Raw genomic sequence first — 19,443 nt, 5'->3', positions numbered from 1 at the left:
AGGAATTAAACATCAGATTTAAAAGAAAAAAAAGAGAGGGATATGAAGTTGTTTGTTGTCTGGAAAAAGCAGGGCTCTGTTTCTCGTTGCGCAGGCTGAGACCTTGAGAGGTAAGTTTCCTCGTCAGCCCACTGCGGTGCCTCTCCTCCTCCTCTGCAGTGCCTCCCCCCGACCTGTAAGAGCTGCCTGCCTGCAGCAGGACCACGTTGCGGCCCCCCCAGCGCTCCTCTCTTACACAGGGAGACAGTCCATCCGCAGATACAGTATGTGCCAATGTGCCCATAGACATTGTTTTTGCTTAGAGAGCTAAAAAAAAACCTAGAATGAAATCAACAACATTAGTGTCATTTCAGTTCTTTGGACGTCTTTTGCGTATTCTGCTAACGGGCACATGAATTCTTTATAACGCTGCGGCCTTGAGATATCTGTAGCGTAGTTTTTTTTGTTTGTTTGTTTTTTCCCCGACATAAACTCTCTATATCCTGTTCGGCTGTTTTACTGTTGAAGTAACTTTCTCTTCGTGTCCAGCTGTGGCATGAACCGAATAGCTCAGCACAGTGCAATGCAGTGTGCTGCTGCATCTCCACTCCCGGGCTGAACTCAGCCACCTGTGAGAGCCGCTACTGCGGCGTCCCATCGCTCAAACCACCCCGACTCATCCACAGAAAAACAAAGAAAAAGGGAAGAAAACATTGTTTCCTCAGCCCACCCCCCCCTCCACACACACACCCATTCCACCCCAGGGTGGGAGGCCTGAGCGGGCCCATCGACAGGCCTGTCATGGGGAGCGCTGCTATGATATACGACCCTGGCAGGACCACCGCGGCTGCGTTGCGGCGCTGCCCTTCCACACGTCGCACCGTTAAAGGGTTTTTAATTTGGTTTCTGTCCTGGGTGCTGCTCGCCATCCCGCACCATTAATCTCACTGGCTGCTGTGGCTTCCCTGTGGAATGAGGTTTGGTGTGTGAAAGAAGTACTGTATGTGTGCGTGTGCGTATGTGTGTGTGTGTGCGTGTGTGTGTGTGTGTGTGTGTGTGTGTGTGTGTGTGTGTGTGTGTGTGTGTGTGTGTGTGTGTGTGTGTGTCTATGACCACTAAGATTAACTTAAACTAGTACTGAAAAAAATGATTAGATAACATAAAAATGAAATGGAAGTTTTCAACAAAACTAAATTAAAACAAACAAACAAACAAACAAACAAACAAACAAACAAAAACAGTGCAATGTTCTAAATCTGAGATGGAATACAATTGCAGGTGAAATCAGTTTTGTACTGTGGTTGCAATACCACTTTGACCGATTCCATTTGTGTACGTGTGTGTGTGTGTGTGTGTGTACTGTATGTCCGTGTGTGTGTGTGTGTGTGTGTGTGTGTGTGTGTGTGTGTGTGTGTGTGTGTGTGTGTGTGTGCGTGTGTGTCTGTGCGTGCGTGCGTGCCACTTTACAGGTACTTGTGGTTTGGAGTGAGAGTGGGCTCACCTCAAACACAGTGAGGGCGAAGGGATGTCCCAGGTGGTCCATGGAGGAGATGAGCACGCGCCTGTTATTGCCATTGAAGTCCACGCTGGAGATGAGGTGCAGCTTGGAGTCCACCCAGTACAGCCGCCTGCTGGACAAGTCTAACACACAGGCCAAGGGTCCATATAGTTACACAGTCCAGTGATTTGTCAAAGAGTAAAGCATCAGCTGATTGATGGAGAACTACACAAACAGCCATTGTGGTGGTCAGAAGCAACCGACGGCTCGACTGGAACATTACCATTCATGACTCAAAGCTCTTGCAAGAAAGCAACGGCTAAAATCTGTATAATCTGTTCCATTTTTGCGGGAATCAATACTGAAAGAAAAAAAGACACATTTCCAAGGCTGTAAAGTAATGGTGCCTAACAAGAGACCCCCCCCCCCCCTCCTCCTTCTACCCACTCTCCCTCATCCAAAAGAAATCTGTTTTCATAGCAATGCACCGAGGTTCAATTCTACTCCAACAGGCACCTCTCTATTTCGGCTTTTTTCAAGCATGACCACTTTTCAAAATGGACTGCTGCTCTAGGGGAGAGAGAGAGAGAAATGAGGAGAATATTGACAGTATAGCTCATGAAATTCCATTTTGTTTTTTTTCCCTCCCTAAACTGGCAGCTGATTGATGAGGTTAGCTGAGGAGATGTAAACTACACCAAGGGTAGTATAGGGTTCTATTGCACTTTTTTTTTTTTACCTCTGCCAAGGAGATTCTCTCTTTGGTGTGGGCTGATGTAAAAACTGAAGGTCCATATCTTGCTGTAAAAGTGTTGCATGAGTCAAGGGTCAAGGAAGAGCCCATTACATTTTGGATGTGGATCCAATTCACTGGGTGACTTCGGAGTGCCTTTCCAGTTCACTACCGGCTTTAAACATTTATTTTTAGCCTGTCCTCTCTATCCATTCTATCTGGCATGTCTTGCGCTCTGTCTGTCTGTCTGTCTCTCTCTCTTTACTCTTACACCTCTCATACCTCCATTTCCTATCGATTGTACTCTCATAACCTCATATGACCTCTCATGAAACTTCCTTTGCACAAAATGAAATATCCTGAACACACACACACACACACACACACACACACACACACACACACGAGTTGTAAATTAGACAAAGAAGCCGAAGCATACCGAGAGTTATTCCGTTGGGCCACTCGATTCTCTCCGAGACCAGAACCTGCCGGTCCACTCCGTTCATGCCGGCCTTCTCAATCTTGGCACTGGCTCCCCAGTCTGACCAGTACATGAACCTGCAGAGAAAAGATGGAGGAACATGGCAGACCATTTAGACGACTCTCGTGTTCAAGTCAATGTCCCAAACAAAAAAATAATATTTTGAGCAAGGAAGTTTTCAGAAGATGTAAATTGATTAAATTCAAATAGTTCTCTCAAGCGATAAGCACATAGGGGTGTACCACACTATATAACCATTGTGACTTAACTTCATATATTCCCTGTAGCACAATGTCTTTATTGGAAGTAAACCAAATTCCAACCAAGCAAAGGCAAACATTTTCAATTTGACAACAGTGAATATATTAGGAATAAAACCAGATATCTAATTTTGTGTAAAGGAGGTATCACACTATCGCCAACCAGTATCAGTAACAAGAGTCAACGCTCAAGCAAACTGTCTACCTATTTCCACTGAATCCTTACTTGCAATAACGTATTTACATCACAATGTTTCAGTCCTGAGATGGGCTTTGATTTTGGCAAGATGCTGATATTGAATGCACTCTGCCTCCTTTTGAGTCACTTTGGATAAAAGCACAAGATAAATGAATAAATGCAAATGAAATACATTAGCACACTCCCTGACTTCCTTCTGCAGGTACACCGCCAGATATTGCACTTCCAAGATATGCTAGATTTGATGGCCCTTTATTGTATCCAGGTAGATAAAAGCGGTTGAAAGCAAAGGCTTAGCCAATCGTGAGATGCATAAAGAGGGCAGCATTATTTCATCTCCTGTCAAATGTAGATTCATTTCTTAAACAGGTGATAACTTGAAAGGAGATGAAGTGCTTTATTTTCTGCAATCCCTTGTTGATTTGTAAAAAAAAAAAAAGTAGGCTACTGATCCCAGTACAATTATATCTTGAAAGCCAAGTTGAGGACATGGGAAAACTCAAAGTAATCCTGACACACAAATGCACGCACATACACGCATACGCATGCGCGCACACACACACGCACACACACACACTTAACATTTCCACTCAACAAGCCTGCTGTCCTATGGGGAGTAGTGTTGCGGCACGTGCACACATCATAAGGGCATCCACTCACCCCAGCACATCTCAGATCTAACAGCGCGCACAGCACAGACCGCAGTCCACAGGCGACAGCCCCCTCTCCCAGGGACACCACCCGCGCATTCAATTTCCATGTTTTTCATGCACCCCTACCTTTGTAATTTGGAGCAAAAGTGCCCTGAAGGAACACAGCCCTCGTACTGGAGCAAGTGGCAAACCCCCCCCCCCCCCCCAAAAAACGACAGAGCAAAGCGAACTGCCTTATGTGAACTGAGAGGCTGTTTCTGGAGACTCTGGCAGCGTTTGGCAGGCGGGAATGGGAAGCGAGCTGAGGTGAAGGACCTCAGTGAGGATCAATGGACAACTCAGGCCCGGTGTGAGACAAGGAAAGTGTGACGGGACTGAGAAAGGGATTGGAGCCAAAAAAGTGTCTGAGCATGACTTGAGCTTGACACACTAGGTCTCTAGCTTTCACCAGGGGCTTTGCAGTGCAGAACTGCCTGTGGCAGTATGGAGATATCTACCAGTATTTTACAGGAGGAAAATAATATTTATGTCTGTCATAACCTTTATATAATATTTATGTCTGTCATAACCTTTATACTGTGTATATATATATTTATAACAGACTCAATAATTGCCTTAATTCAGTTAAAAAAACCACCAAGAACAGAATCTGTCCCTTAACAAGCTTAATTTTGTGAGTTGAACGTTGGTTTCACCCTCTCAGGATACAAGTAAACTACACCTCCTGCTACTTCTCCCAATCTAAGCACCCGGATATCTGCCAACACTCATCCCGCGGTGACTCACCCCTGTCTTGGGTCCACCACGATGGCCCGCGGCTCGTTCAGGTCCGTGTTGATCAGCACCCTCCTCTTCTTGCCGTCGGCCGTGGCCACGGAGATGGTCTTGTCTCCGGAGTCGGTCCAGTAGATGTTCTTGTGGGCCCAGTCCACCGCCAGGCCCTCGGGGGAGTGCAGGGCCGTGTCTATCAGCGTCACCTGCTGTGAGGCATCGCTGGCCTTGTTGATGTATGCACTGCAGTAAAGAGAGAGGGAGAGAGAGAGAGAGAGAATTAAAGTCGCTTTAAAATGCAAGTACAAGGTGTCAGGGAAAACAGTGGCACGCTGCCATCAGGAGCAGAAAGTTGTCATGCTGTTCCTCAGCGGAGGACGAACTGCAAGGACTGAATAATTAAGTCGGGGGGAAAGTGTTGAAGTCAAACATTATGTACATCGTTCTACATTTCTCACTCGCTGTATGTCTCGTTTGCGCTCTGTTTCTCATTCTCACACAGACACACACACACACACACACATACACACACACGCTGTGCACTAAATCATAACATTGTGACAGATGTGGTGAATCTGTGCATAAACAATCGCTACAAACACAGAAGTCACTTTGCGTGAGCATCTCATGAAACAGTCAAAAGCAACCAGATGTTTATTTGTGTCTATAAAAAAAGAAAAAAAGCTACGGCACCGTAGCAAAAAAAAAGGAAGCAATGAGCCCTCGCCTTAATGGCGTCCCGGGTTGCCATCCGAATTTAACTACATGCATTGTAAGTTGTCTCGGCGGTGGCCCTGGGAACCGTGACGAGGATCTCTGCTAGTCCAGGCAGAGCTCCTGGGGCCCGTGCAAAAAGCGCTCTCATCACTTGGAGGCCACTTTTCATGGCGCGGAGGAGGACGTTACAGCCTGCTAATGCCCCATCTGTGGCATCTTAAATCCTGCCGCTGCTCTTAACAGATGTCGCCCCACTGCACAGAGCCACTCTCAAAATGGCCCTGTCTGCTCTTATCAGCGGCGGAAGCTGCAGCGGGGGCTTTGAGGAAGGCGAAAAAAAAAAGGCAGAGGGGAGTTTGCCAAATCACACACACACACACACACACACACACACACACACACACACTATGCTCTCTCCATTCTGGGGGTGTTATTTCGCATCGCTCTACCTAAAATCTCTCTTTCACCACTTCTCCTTCTTCCATTTTATTCTTTCTGTGAGAGGATATTGCCTCTTGTCTCATTTCTTTTCTATTCTCCTCTCATCCTTCCCCCTATTCTCCGTGTTTCTCTTCATCTTGTGTGAGGAGCACATACAGATCTGCGTCATTACAGGCTGGCGGCAGAATGCCCCACTAATCCAGGCTGTGCATGAGAGAGAGAGAGAACAGAGAGAGAGAGAGAGAGAGAGAGAGAGAGAGAGAGAGAGAGAGAGACAGAGAGAGAGAGAGAGAGAGAGAGGCTGGCTGTGGGGTGGCTCCACGTCGTTCACGCTGAGGGGGCGTCAGGTGCGAGAGCGGCGGCTCGCAGACAGAGACGGATTGGAGAGACGGCGCGAGCAGATTGTCAACCTAATTGCCAGCGTTTCCACCGCAACGTCTTAATTACGGGCCGGAACTTCAAAACTCCGCATCGATCGGCCAGGGGAACGACACTAATATGAATGAATTAGCGGGGTAAACAGCGGTGACACATGAATCACAGCCATGGCGTTGGTGAACGCCACGCCACACCTATTCACAGATGACAGCGCTGCCACGTAGCACGTGGGCTAACTGAAGCACGTGGAGTCTCAAGTGGCATGTGGCGCCGCCGATCACACCGCCCCGTTAGCATGGCGGCTACGCCTGCTGTTCGGCGCGAGTTTTGCGAGGGCATGTTTCCGTGGCGGCAACCCTCCGCTCGCGTGGCTCTGATTGCACCGTCCCGCCCGCGCTGCGATCGGCGGATTCAAGCACCACTCTTCGCTCACCTCTGATTGCAGCGATTGATGCTAACCCCGCCGTCGCTTTTCCGTTAACAGCGGCGCTAGCTCCTTTGTTAGCAGTGCAGCTGCAATTGAATCGCTATGCTAGCGCTGCGGTCACAGTTCCATTAGCGGCGCTTCAGACTGTTGTAGCACTACACTTACAGAGATGCCCTGAGCAGATCCGTGCCGCAGTTGGCCCGTGGACAGACCCAATCCGCCCCGCCATCGGGGGGGAAAACTCACACGGCACAGCACGCATTTTCATCACCATTATCCGCATCCTCCCCGAGTGCAGGCCTGATGCAGCTTGAGTGTCGTTAAACGAGCGCAGCGGTGATTCTGATGGAGTGCGTCCTTGGCAGACAGCGCGAGGCGCTGCAAACACCATCCGCGCGGGCGGGCGGCCGTGCCCGTGACGCACGTGAACAGACCAAAAGTCCTCGAAGAGCAAATCGTCTGGCTTTGGTCCCATTCGGAGCGTACAGCTGCTCTTCTGAAAGTCGAGAAATTGCGGATCACCGGTTGTGACCCCCCACCACCACCACCACACACACACACAAACACGCACGTACACACACACAAAGTCTTTGTGCCTTTTTCATGTGCGCAGGCCTTGCGGAAGCGATGTGAGGATGAGTAATGAAGACAATTACTCAGTGAGGTAAATTAGAGGCAGCATATGGTGGGGCCGCAATGATTTAGAGCTGCCTCCCCTGCAGCCTGTGAGAGCATGAGTGTGTGCGTGTGTGTGTGTGTGTGTGTGTGTGTGTGTGTGTGTGTGTGTGTGTGTGTGTGTTTGTGTGTGTGTGTCTCTCTGTGTGTCTGTGTGTGTGTGTGTGTGTGTGTGTGTGTGTGTGTGTGTTTGTGTGTGTGTGTGTGAGTGTGTGTGTGTGTTTGTGTGTGTGTGTTTGTGTGTGTGTGTGTGTATGCCTGTGTATGTACGCCTGTGTGTGTGTGTATGTGTGCATGTGTCTCTCTCTCTCTGTGTGTGTGTGAGAGAGAGAGAGAGAGAGAGAGAGAGAGAGAGAGAGAAAGAGAGAGAGAGAGAGATGTGAACCAGGGACGGTGGCTCTCACAGAGGGGGGCTAGAGGACAAACAGGTCCTCTGGTGGCGTCTCGCTAAACCAACTGGCCTCTCCGTGTTTGCACAAGTCCAAGCACACTCCAGCGCCTGTTCTGGGGTCGGGTGGACTTTGCAGGGGTCATGTGAGGAGAGGTCACCGAGGGCGGACATCCTGCGGCTGTCTGCTTTCACCTTGTCATTTCATTTAGCTCTATAACACACCGATGATATCTTCATTCTCCTCCCAGCCTTGTTTGTCTCTCCTCCATTTCAGCCTTTTATCCCCCTCTACCTGGGATCTCTCTCTCTCTCTCTCTCTCTCTCTCTCTCTCTCTCTCTCTCTCTCTCTCTCTCTCTCTCTCTCTCTCTCTCTCTCTCTCTCTCTCTCTCTCTCTCTCTCTCTCTCTCTCTCTCTCTCTCTATTTCCCTCATGTTCAGAGCTGCAGGAGATGCCAGGGCTGCAGGATCACTCAGGTGCGTGAAGTCTACTATTCCACTGATCAGTATTAATTACTGCAGAGTGGCTTGAGGCACAGGAGGGAAGTGAAGGAGAGGATGGGAAAGAGAGACGGAGGGAGGGAGAGAGAGAGAGAGAGAGGGAGGGAGTGAGTAGCCCTTTCATCTGATGCTCTGAATCCTACTTCTCCCGCAGTAGCCAATTATCACCTTCCACATCCACATCTCTGACTTGAGAGAGTCTGTGTGTGTGTGTGTGTGTGTGTGTGTGTGTGTGTGTGTGTGTGCGTGTGTATACCATGTCTTGTGCATGTGTGTGGGCTCATAAATGCTCGCGGCTCACTGCAAATCCTAGAACTTCACACATAGAAGGTGCCGGAACAGCGTACAGTAGCAGTGTGTGCTAGTGTTGTGTAATGTAAAGCAGCCTCCTCGGAGGGATGAGCGGAGGCCGTCAGCCAGCCGCATCAGGACAGAGGAGGGGGAACAGAGTCCGCTTCCAGCACCCAGGGTGATTAGCACTAATCGGCCTTCATCGTCTCCTCATTAATATAAGACAGTTATAGAGAAGAATAGTCACACCAAAGAGAGAATGAGAGTATGTGTGTGTGTGTGTGTGTGTGAGAGAGAGTGAGAGAAAGAGAGAAAGAGAGAAAGAGAGAAGGAAAGAAAGGAAAGAGAGAGAGCGTGAGTAGTATGTGTTCGTTTGTGCGTCTTCTTTATAGATTATATAACTGTGTGCGTAGAGGAAACCATCAGCACCACAAGGATATTGATGCTTTTACAAATAACCCTGTCAAGGCCAGCCAGGGAAGGAGCATGCATGCAAGAGAGAGAGAGGGAGAGAGAGAGAGAGAGAGAGAGAGAGAGAGAGAGATGTACAAATGTTCCTGAGCATAAAGGAATAAAAGAGCTAGCTGCTGTACTTACATGAATACATCGATATGGGAGACCAATTATTACATGCTATTATTGCATGGCTTAAATCAATAAAAACTGATGTAAGTATCTCTGATCAACTGGACTAATATTGTCCACTATCATTAAAAAAGAGGATTAAAGAAGATATATTAAAATTGCTTCTAGTATTTACTACTTTTATCTAGCAGACCGTAAGCTGAATTCTAGAAATGTTTAATTAAAATAAACAATCTTACAACTGAAGAGCAACCAAGAGATAACCGCTCATCATTCCAAGACAAAAAAGAGCTACATTTAGAAATCCCAAATCCCCATTTTTTGTATTTACAATAAATGAACTTCAGTTGTCTGAAACCCAGTGTCACTCCCTCCAAACCCATAGAGGGCAGTGTGGTGTCCGTGCTCAGTACCTGTAGATCTTGCGGTGGAAGAGGTCACACCAGTACATCTTGTTGGTGGTCACGTCCACGTCCAAGGCCACAGCGTTCTTCAGGGTGGGTACCACCTGCGTGTAGTCTTTCTTGATCAGGTCAATGCGGCGGATCTCATGCCGATTGGTAAACAGCAGGTACGGGCTCTTGCCTGCCGAGAGAGGGTGAATTAGACTTCGTCATTAGACTAATGTAAACATCAGGCACGTTCATGTAAATCAATTTGTACATTATATCAGGACTTCATGATTTCTGTCAACTGAGCGATGGTGCTTTTTGTGTCTTAATCACCACGGTTTATAATCAGAGTCAAAGCTGAACAAAATCACACTCTACCTACAAAAGATTAAACTTTTTCTAAATCCATTGATATACCAACTTGTTTTGACTATTAAAAACGAAATGTTTTCAATCAAAAGCCTCTTCTGTGTCCTGACGTCTCGTAATTCCTCAAGTGAGTTCTCTGTCTTTTTATGTCTCCACACAAAGATCTCCTGATTGCCTATAATATGCGCAGCGTGAGCACTCCAGGTAATCAACTCTTAACAAGCCTGTTTGCACAAGCCGCTTGCGTTAAACGCAATCATAAATGCGTGCGATAATACAGAGCAAGAGAGCACGACTTGCACACAAATCCAATCGGTATGTTTGAAAATTACCCAATGCATTCAGGCTGCACTTGGCGGTGACATTAAGGGATGGGTGGGAGGACTCTTGCGTTCAATGGTAAATATTGGCTGGGTTATTCCTGGTAGAAGTGAGGTCAGCGGGCAATATTGGAATGCAGGTCCTGCTTCCTTGTTGACTGATGGTATCGCCGGAGAGCTACCTCCGAGGAAATGGGTGTTTGCTGTGATTATCAATGTGTCATAAAGCGTCTTTCAAGGTTACTCACTTGTGAAAGACTGCTTTAAACGTGAATAGGGTAGTTATGGGTGTGTGTGTGTGTGCGTGCATGCGTGTGCGTGTGTGTGTGTGTGTGTGTGTGTGTGTGTGTGTGTGTGTGTGTGTGTGTGTTACATGTGTGATCTCACTTTTATAGCCATTGATTAAAACATAGATTTGCCATTTGCTGTGCTACAACTTCTTCGAACACAGACTGGTAATTACCACACATAAACTCACTCTCCTTCACACTCAAATGGATGCACACACACACACACACACACACACACACACACTCACTCACACAAACAGAGAGAGAGAGAGAGACAGATAGAAACACATACACACGCACCTTTAAACAACAGGCCTACAGAGAAATCTATTCCCCAAACCAGAGCCTTCTCCATTACCCTTCTCTGTGCCCTCCATTAATCTTTCATTTGCCTGCTCGCGCCTGATCCATGCTCCGGTGTTCTCCTCCCACGCCCGCAACCATGAGTGTGTGTGTGCGTGTGCGTGTGCGTGTGTGTAAACCGGCCTCCTGTCACTTCTCCATTTACCTCTCCTCTTTCTTCCTCTCGCTCATCACCCCTCTCGCTCTCTCCCTCGTTTTTTTTCTGTCTCTTTCTTCATTTCTTTCTCTCACAGATCACTCTCTTCTGAATCTGTTTTGCTCGAAATCTCGTTAATTTGCCCCCAGCGATTGACCACAAGACCTGTTGGGGAATGTCATAAAAGCGGTGATCTCGGGCGCATTCCCTCAGTCGATAAAGAACACCTTTTTAATCCCTGTGTCTGTGTGTGAGCGGGTTATTGAGTGTGTGTGTGTGTGTGTGTGTGTAGGGGTAGCGTTTGCTGCTGGTATTGGGCTATGATTGGGTTGCGATTGGGTCCAGCGTCCACAGGGCAGACCGATGCCTTGGGAGCCACGGGGGCCGGAGCCCACATGTGAAATCACTGCTCCCGCTTGACAGAGACAAAGCGGGGTGAACCGGACTCCACCTCCACCTCCACCGCATCTCCTCTGCCCCCTACTCCTCAAGAGTGAGTCCACACAAGCCTGCCCGACATGACCCTGGAGCTTGGGCAGGGCGCAGAGAGAGAGAGAGAGAGAGAGAGACAGAGAGAGAGAGAGAGAGAGAGAGAGAGAGAGAGAGAGTAAGAGTAAGAGAGAGAGAGAGAGAGCATCACTCAATAGCAACCACAGGAGGGAGCAGAGGTGTCCACAGAGATGCCTGTCTGAATCACGGGGGAAATAGAGCAGAGGTTCCTGTTGAGGTGCCTTCACCCTCCCCCTTCCTCCTCCTCCTCCTCCTCCTCCTCCTCCTCCTCCTCCTCCCACTCCTCCTCACGGCCCACTGCACACCCAGCATATATTTTCATTTCCTGCACAAGTCAGGATTCAATCATTTCTCCACCATGTCTGGGAGATTTGGAGCCATCAATTTCAGCCTTTCCTCCAGGGGAGAGAGAGTAAAAGATGTGGCAGTGTGTGTGTGTGTGTGTGTGTGTGTGTGTGTGTGTTTGTATTTGTAAGTGTATGTCTGTGTGTGTCCCTGGTTTTGAGTATTACATCAATGTGTGGGGATATGTGCTTGGTAGTGTGTGTGTGTGTGTGTGTGTGTGTGTGTGTGTGTGTGTGTGTGTGTGTGTGTGTGTGTGTGTGTATGGGTCTGTGAACAGTCTCCAGCTACTGTATGTGAACGAGAGTATGACAGCCGATGGAAATTGGCAGGCCGGTTCCCCAGCGTCTCTCTTCCTCCTCCTCTCTCTCCTCCTCTCTCTCCCTCTCCCTCTCTCTCTCTCTCTCTCTCTCTCTCTCTCTGTCTCTGTCTCTGTCTCTCTCGCTCTCTCTCTCTCGCTCTCTCTCTCTCTCTGTCTCTCTCTGACCTCCTGACCATCAGTGCTGTCCCAGCGCCGGATAAGACTCTCCCCAATGCCCACTTCAGCACTTCTCCAGGACCACACACCGGCTCAACAGAACCGGGACATCACTCCTGCACATCGCCGTCAGGCAGAACCCCCCCTGCACCGCTCACTTCAATTCTCCAGCTCCCATCTCAGCTAATACCAGTGCCCAGGCCCACGCCTGGATAATTAGAGTAGTCTTCCGAGCCCTGGCATCTATCTAAAGCATCGTCAATTGCACTGAATCGATTTGGCGTGGCTAATGTTATGGAACTGACAAGTGCAAAGAAATAAACCTCATAGGCAGGGCATGAGGAGAGAGAGGAGGGAGGCGCGAGAACAGAAATCAACATTTATTAATATGATACGTACTGTAAAGCCTGCACCAGCGCAGGCTGACAGGCAGGTGAAATGAACTCCATTTCCCAGGGATCATTAGCTTAATGTCGTCTGCTTTTGTGAATTAAGGGGCCTGAATGTGGCCCCCACACCCCCCCCCCCCCCATTGACATGAATTGTGGCCCCAGAAAGCGGGGCCCTATAAATCCTGTGTGTCTGTTCTGTTCAGCTATCGAACGCGCGCACGCAAGAAAGAGAGAGAGACAGAGAGAGAGACAGGGAGAGAGAGAGAGAGAGAGAGAGAGAGAGAGAGAGAGAGAGAGAGAGGGAGAGAGAGAGAAAGAGACGCCCTCGGAATGCCCCGCACCAGCCGGCCGAGACTTCCGAGACGGGCTCTCCATCATGGAGCTGTCAGAGGCGGGTAGAGCGCTTCATCTGGGCTCCGTCAGCGCTCCGGAACCTTCCGTGTAGCCGTGTAAATGAAAACATCCAGCGAGCGGCGGAGGCGGCGCCGCCATCCCGGAACATTCATTAGATGCCGCGTCGACAAGCAGCCGAGCGACGCCTGGGTAGCGCCTGACACTGCGCGTGACACACACACACACACACACACACACACACACACACACACACACACACACACACACACACACACACACACACACACACACACACACACACACACACACACACACACACACACACACACACACACACACACACACACACACACACACACACACACACACACACACACACACACACACACACACACACACACAGGGCACGCACACCCTGCCTGTCACAACAGATGCTGGAGAGAGGAGACAGGAGATCGCCTATTATATATTTATACACACAGAAACACAGCACAGAGTGGGGGAGAGAGAGATGTGGAGGAGTAGGAGGAAGAGGAGGAGGAAAGAGAAGAATGAGGAGAGACAGAAAATCAGACATACAGTGGAAGGAGAAAAGGAGGAAAGAGAGAGGGAGAGAGGAAGAGGAGAAAGGGAGGGAGACAGAGGGGAAGAGAACAGAGTGATAGAGACAGACAGCTGAGCAGAAAAAGACACTGACAGAGGGGAGAAAGAGAGAGAAAGGGACAGAGAGACAGACACAGAGAGAGAGAGAGAGAGAGAGAGAGAATGAGTGAGAGAGAATGAGCCCAACAGAGAGCAATCAGGTGAAACAATGAAAGAGCCTGTGACCAGAGAGCTGAGTAAGGGGAGAAAGCCAGATGTTGCAACTAAGTCGATGAGCCAGAACGCACACACGCACACACACACACACACACACACACACAAAAAAAAAAACAGGGCAGCCGTATAAATAGACCGGAGGAGAACGAGAGAGAGGGGCAGAGAGAGAGAGAGATAGAGGAAGAGAAGGAGAGAGATACATAGGGGGATGAAATGACCTGTAAGCATATGGACAGGGTCTGAGGTGATGTCACATCGCCTCTGACGTCCCCCCCCCCACCCCCGACCCCCCCGACCCCCTCGCCCTTTCTCAGCTGCTCATTAGCCACAAAGCTGCATAGATAGCTCAGCGGTACACCGATACAAATATAGCACCGGCTCCTCACAGCACACTGTTCTCATCAGCGCACGCCGCTGAATTGGGGCCATACAAACTTTGCAGGTGCTAGAGTGAATTCGGAGATAAGGGGGGGGGGGGGGGCGAGGGGGTGGTGGGTACCGTGGTAACGGAGGTGCTCGGTGACGTCTCTGCAGATGGCGAGTGTAATTAAAGGCGTAATTAATTACGCCGCGCTTGCTTATCCTCGGAGGAAATCAGAGTCAAACCAAGCATGTAACACCGCGGCTGGGTCAACGCCGCAGCACAACTCGGATACTGAGCTGCCTCATGCAGGTGGTGTGGAAAGATGAGAGATGGAGGGATAGAGAGAGGGAGGGAGGGATGGAGAGAGTAAGAAGGGAAAATGAAGGATATCACTAGCAAACATGATGGCAGCCCACCCGTCGCTATCTCTCCCTACATATTTCCACATTGTTAAAGATGCAAAGTGCTCCAGGTATTCTGGGTAGCACTAACACACTTGTACAGTGATAACCAGGCAGTTGGTTTTCCCAGCTGGCTCCCAAGTGATGCATATCTTATCAGACACACCAAAAAAACGACAAAAATGTGAAACTCTCTTAAAACCACGTCTGGGGTCACAGAGTTGTCTTGGCAGAGTGTCTCTGCTGCTCGGTCCAATAATGTACAGTATCAACAAGCTACGCTGTCTCCATAGTTTTCTGTACATTTAAGAACCGCTATCGAAAGAAAAAAAACAGTCAGCAAATCGAAGTAAACTGCGTGAAAAGTTGGAGTTTAATTATATAAACATAAACAAATGCTAAGCTGAGGGCCAAGACTGTTAAGGCAGCACCTTGTTTAAAAATTCAAGGTGAAGTCTTTCATGTGTCCTCGGAGAGATGCGCCTGCAAACCAAAGCTATTCTGTAGGTCCTGCACAACAAAACACACTTACTTTTCTTCACAGACAAACAAGCGGATAATGAGATGTTGCACTGATACTGCACTCGTCAAAGTGGAGCTCACAGACATGGTCAGTGGTGAAGAAAATGACTTCTCTTTTTCATAAGAGAAATCAAAAATCATAAAAAAAAGTTTTCTCTTCACTTCAGCAGAGGAAGCTTAGTCTAATCGTGTCTTCAGGGCAACTATCCCAGAGGCAGACCAACTCTTTCAAAGTACACAAACAAGGAAATTAAAATACGGAACAACAGGAACCGATGAGGACCCCCTCCCAACACACACACACGCGCACGCGCACACACACACACACACACACACACACACACACACACACACACACACACACACACACACTTTAAGCACTGCCGGGGATACAAAAGGTACACCCCACCGGGGCATGAGAAACTTTCTCTGATGCCGCGCTGAGATGTGTTAGTTCCAGCAGTTCTCCCCGGGTGAACTAGCCCTGGAGTGGCGACTCCTAAACTCGGAGAACCTCTGCGTCTGTCTGTCTTACACAAGCTGACCCTAACATTACATCACTCGCCAGAGAGCTACTCCAGGCCCCGACCGAGCACAACTAAACAGAACAACAGAAACTTTTACAATGAGAGAGAGAGTTGAAACGAGAAGGCCCAGCAAGGCATCATTCTGTAAGTTTCCCATACGTGGGACGTAAGCCTAGTCCTGGGCTAAAACTTTATTTCAATCGATAACTTCTTGGAAGTTCTCCTTAAGCCTAGGACTAATCTGAAGCTTGTAAGTGTAATGTTGAGTCCAATATGTTTAATGATATGGCAGCATTATTTTCACAGTCAGTCTAAATGATGAATAGAGAAGGGAGGGAGAGATAGAAGCAAAGAAAGAGAAAGAAAGGATAGAGAGACAGCAAGGAAGAGAGGAAGGTAGGTCAACTCACCTGAGGAGAACAGGACACAGAAAACTCAGAGATCAGAAACACTGACAGACCAGAGGGGAGGGAAAAAAAAGATCTAAACAAAAAAAATAAATAAACTGACGCAAACAACACAAAGCTTCGGCACATTCATTCCCCACAGTGACTTCAAAGCACATAAGCCCTCCAGAAGAACAGCCCATCTCTGCCCCCGATGGCTGAGCCAGGCACCAGTGTACACACACACACACACACACACACACACACACACACACACACACACACACTTAGAAAATAGCAGGCCCTCGTCAGTGGTGCTGCGGTTATTCTATGCGCTGTCCGCCTCATAAAGCAGGCTACACTTTGGACAGCACACATCCATTTCAGCGAGGGGCAACAAAGAGTAGAACCCCCCCTCCCCCTACACACACACACACACACACACACACACACACACACACACACACACACACACACACACAGAGTAATCAATGCCTTTTTCACGCCACTTTGAGCAAAACGATACCAATTCCAGCTCCCGCTTCCCATTACGACACAGGCACGGAGGGCACTTAATGACTCAGCCCTGGGAGTGCTGATGGGTTGCTGTGTTGTGCTATGCTATGCTATGCTATGCTATGCTAAAGCACTGCTTGCTCTGGCAGATGCTGGTGTCTCAGGACTATTTGACAACCGGTGGCTTCAAACCGCAAAGCCTGTAGCTGTTTACAATGTGCCAGTGGAAACACAGCATCAGTGCATAACCCCCACCCCCCCCAAACACACACACACACACAAACACAAGCAAACACACAAAAACACACACACACACACGCACGTGTATGCATAAACACACACGCACGTACACACATACACATGTACACACGCACACACACACACACACGTACACACACACACACACACATGTACGCATAAAAACGCATGCATGCATAATGACACACACAAACACACACACACACACACACACACACACACACACACGCCCCACAAGCAGTTAGCCCAGAGCCAACCTAAGGGAGCGCAATTAGTGCAGCAAACCCTCCCGTCTCGCCCTCTCTACCCATTCAGACAGATGGCAAATATTTGCCTGTGGCTGACAGCTGTGTGTGTGAATGGCACATTCAAAAAATACTCCACTTCCCCAGCAACGGAGGATAGGAAGAGAGTGACACTGAGAACATTTCTGCACACACACACACACATACACACACACACACACACACACACACACACAGAGGAACCGAATGCCTTACCGACGGCTTTGCAGGTCTTGGTTACGGGGTCCATCTCGTAACCCTCGTAGCACTCGCACTTGAAGTCGCCTTTGTAGTTGATGCAGATCTGGCTGCAGGCGTCCGGGTTCTCACATTCATCTATGTCTGCGCAGAGGGACACACACACACACACACACACACACACACACATAGCACAAACAGACATGAGTTACATACCCCTGACGCCTGTGGCGGTGAGGGTGACGGATTGAGAGTGTGTGTGTGTGTGTGTGTGTGGGGGGGGGGGGCATTGTGCTGGCTGTTTCCACCGCCCATTGTGAGGGGAGGATGAATGAAGCTTAATAAATGTCGGTGTGAGCTCCCTGACTCATCCTCTTCCAGTCTAAGTGACTTTGAGCTGTCGGCTGTTCAAATATTACAAGACAAATAGGCCTCACATCGCATGTGTGATTTAAAGTCCCGTTGGGGCCCCAGTGTTCCAGTGGCCTATAACATTAAAGCGAGAGAACAAATTGAGCCGTACAATGTAAGAGCTCAAGGAGCATTGAAAGAGAGCCGATAAGGATGTTCTCCTGTCTGTTAGCACTGTTGCCACCCGGGCTCATCTGCAGTTGTCAGACAGTGTCATATCTTTATGCCTTTTTAATGCTTACATGCTGCCCCTGTTTCAGTACATCTTGTCTTTTACGGGCTGTACAGCATCGAGGTGTTTTGAGTGTGTGTGTGTGTGTGTGTGTGTGTGTGTGTGTGCGGTGGTCAGTGTGGTCCCTACCTCCACACGTCTTCTTGTCCATCAGCTTGTAGCCGGCGGGGCAGTCGCACTCGTAGCCCACACGCCTGTCCCTGCATATGTGGGAGCAGCCGCCGTTGTTGTCCTCGCATTCGTTCAGGCCTGAGGGTGAGAGAGAGAGAGAGAGGGAGAGAGAGAGAGAGAGAAAGTAAGACTGGATGAGAGGATGAGGAGGTGGAGGTGGTGGTGTGTGTGTGTGTGTGTGTGTGTGTGTGGAGGGAGGGGGGTGAGCTGGGCTGGAGTCAGAGGAATGCCCGGTGGCGACGTGACAGCCGGTGACAGGTGAGTGACTCGGGCTCGTTTTTTTTTCCCAAGGCGGTGGAGTGCCTTCGCCCCATGCCAGAGGATTAGGAGGGAGCGGCGGTGGTGTGTGTGTGTGTGTGCTTGTGTGTGTGTTTGTTAGTGTGTATGCGTGCATGTTTGTGTTTGACAGTGTGCCTGGATATATGTGTGTGTGTGTGTGTGTGTGTGTGTGTGTGCTTGGGGGTGTGCATATATCATATCTCAAATCCCAGACAGTGCCCAGAGAAATGTTTTTTTTAACAGGAAGAGGGCTTCCAAGGAGACCTGGAAGAAAGCTACATTTTGGGGATTGTGTTTGTGTGTGTGTGTGTCTGAGTGTGTGTGTGTGTGTGACTGTGTGTGTGTGTGGTGATTTGTTTTTATGTTTGTTTAATTTAGTTTTTTCAGTATGGTGTATGTCTGCTGTATGGGTCTGTGTGTGTGTGTGTGTGTGTATTGTGTGTAGCGGTACTTGTTCAGGTGTGTGTGTGTGTGTGTGTGTGTGCGTGTGTGTGTGTGTGTTTATGCGTTTGTGCTGGCATGAGCCCGTGACGCGCGGGCCTCATTGGCTAGACTTCAACGATACAGGAAGCCGAAACACAATAATCCAAATTGCTTTTTAAAACCCAGGTCCCATCCAAAAGCCCTGAGGGTGGCAAATAGGAAGGTGCGCGCATGTCACCATTTTTCCCTCCGTCTGCTGATCCAAGAACAGCGGGGTGGACCATCAGCATTCACTTACGGCGCGGCGTCTGCCTAACGAACGCGGAGCCAGCTAGTCTTAAAGCATCCAGATCCGCAAACTCTCATTATGTTCAAAATACCTTGGGAAGCACTCGCCAGAAGTCAAGAGGTGCACGCGCTAATTATCCAGCTCACAGTATGAGGGTGTGAGTAACGGTGTGTGTCTGGCAGGCACCGGGAAATAGAAAAGGTGTGTGTGGATAAGTGTATGCGTGTGTGTGCTTGTTTTGTGTGTGTGTGTGTGTGTCTGTCTGTGTGTGTGCATATGTGAGCGTGTGATTTTTTGTGTATGTGTGTCTGCATATATGTGCGTGTGTGTGTATGTGTGATTGTGTGTGTGTGTGTGTGTGTGTGTGTGTGTGTGTGTATGTGTATATACTGTATGTGCATGTGTCTGTATGTGTGTGTGTGTGTGTGTGTGTGTGTGTG

The 19,443-nt window shown here is 48.8% G+C and overlaps 1 protein-coding gene across 1 annotated transcript in view; it reads right to left on the bottom strand.

The window, feature by feature from the left end:
* Nucleotides 1-19,443, bottom strand: part of lrp8 (low density lipoprotein receptor-related protein 8, apolipoprotein e receptor) — a 160,101-nt gene that overhangs the window by 13,345 nt on the left and 127,313 nt on the right. Inside the window, exons 8-13 of the mRNA XM_062556383.1 lie at nt 17,971-18,090; nt 17,217-17,342; nt 9,391-9,562; nt 4,590-4,817; nt 2,650-2,768; nt 1,481-1,620 (exon numbers count right to left, since the gene is read on the bottom strand). Coding sequence (XP_062412367.1) covers nt 1,481-1,620; nt 2,650-2,768; nt 4,590-4,817; nt 9,391-9,562; nt 17,217-17,342; nt 17,971-18,090 — 905 coding nt within the window. The remainder of the gene's footprint in view (nt 1-1,480; nt 1,621-2,649; nt 2,769-4,589; nt 4,818-9,390; nt 9,563-17,216; nt 17,343-17,970; nt 18,091-19,443) is intronic.

The sequence above is a fragment of the Sardina pilchardus genome, chromosome 15 (assembly GCF_963854185.1).
Source record: "Sardina pilchardus chromosome 15, fSarPil1.1, whole genome shotgun sequence".
Classification (NCBI taxonomy): Eukaryota; Metazoa; Chordata; class Actinopteri; order Clupeiformes; family Clupeidae; genus Sardina; species Sardina pilchardus.
The sequence above is the reverse complement of the archived record's forward strand: the minus strand, read 5'-3'. Positions and strand labels throughout refer to the sequence as shown.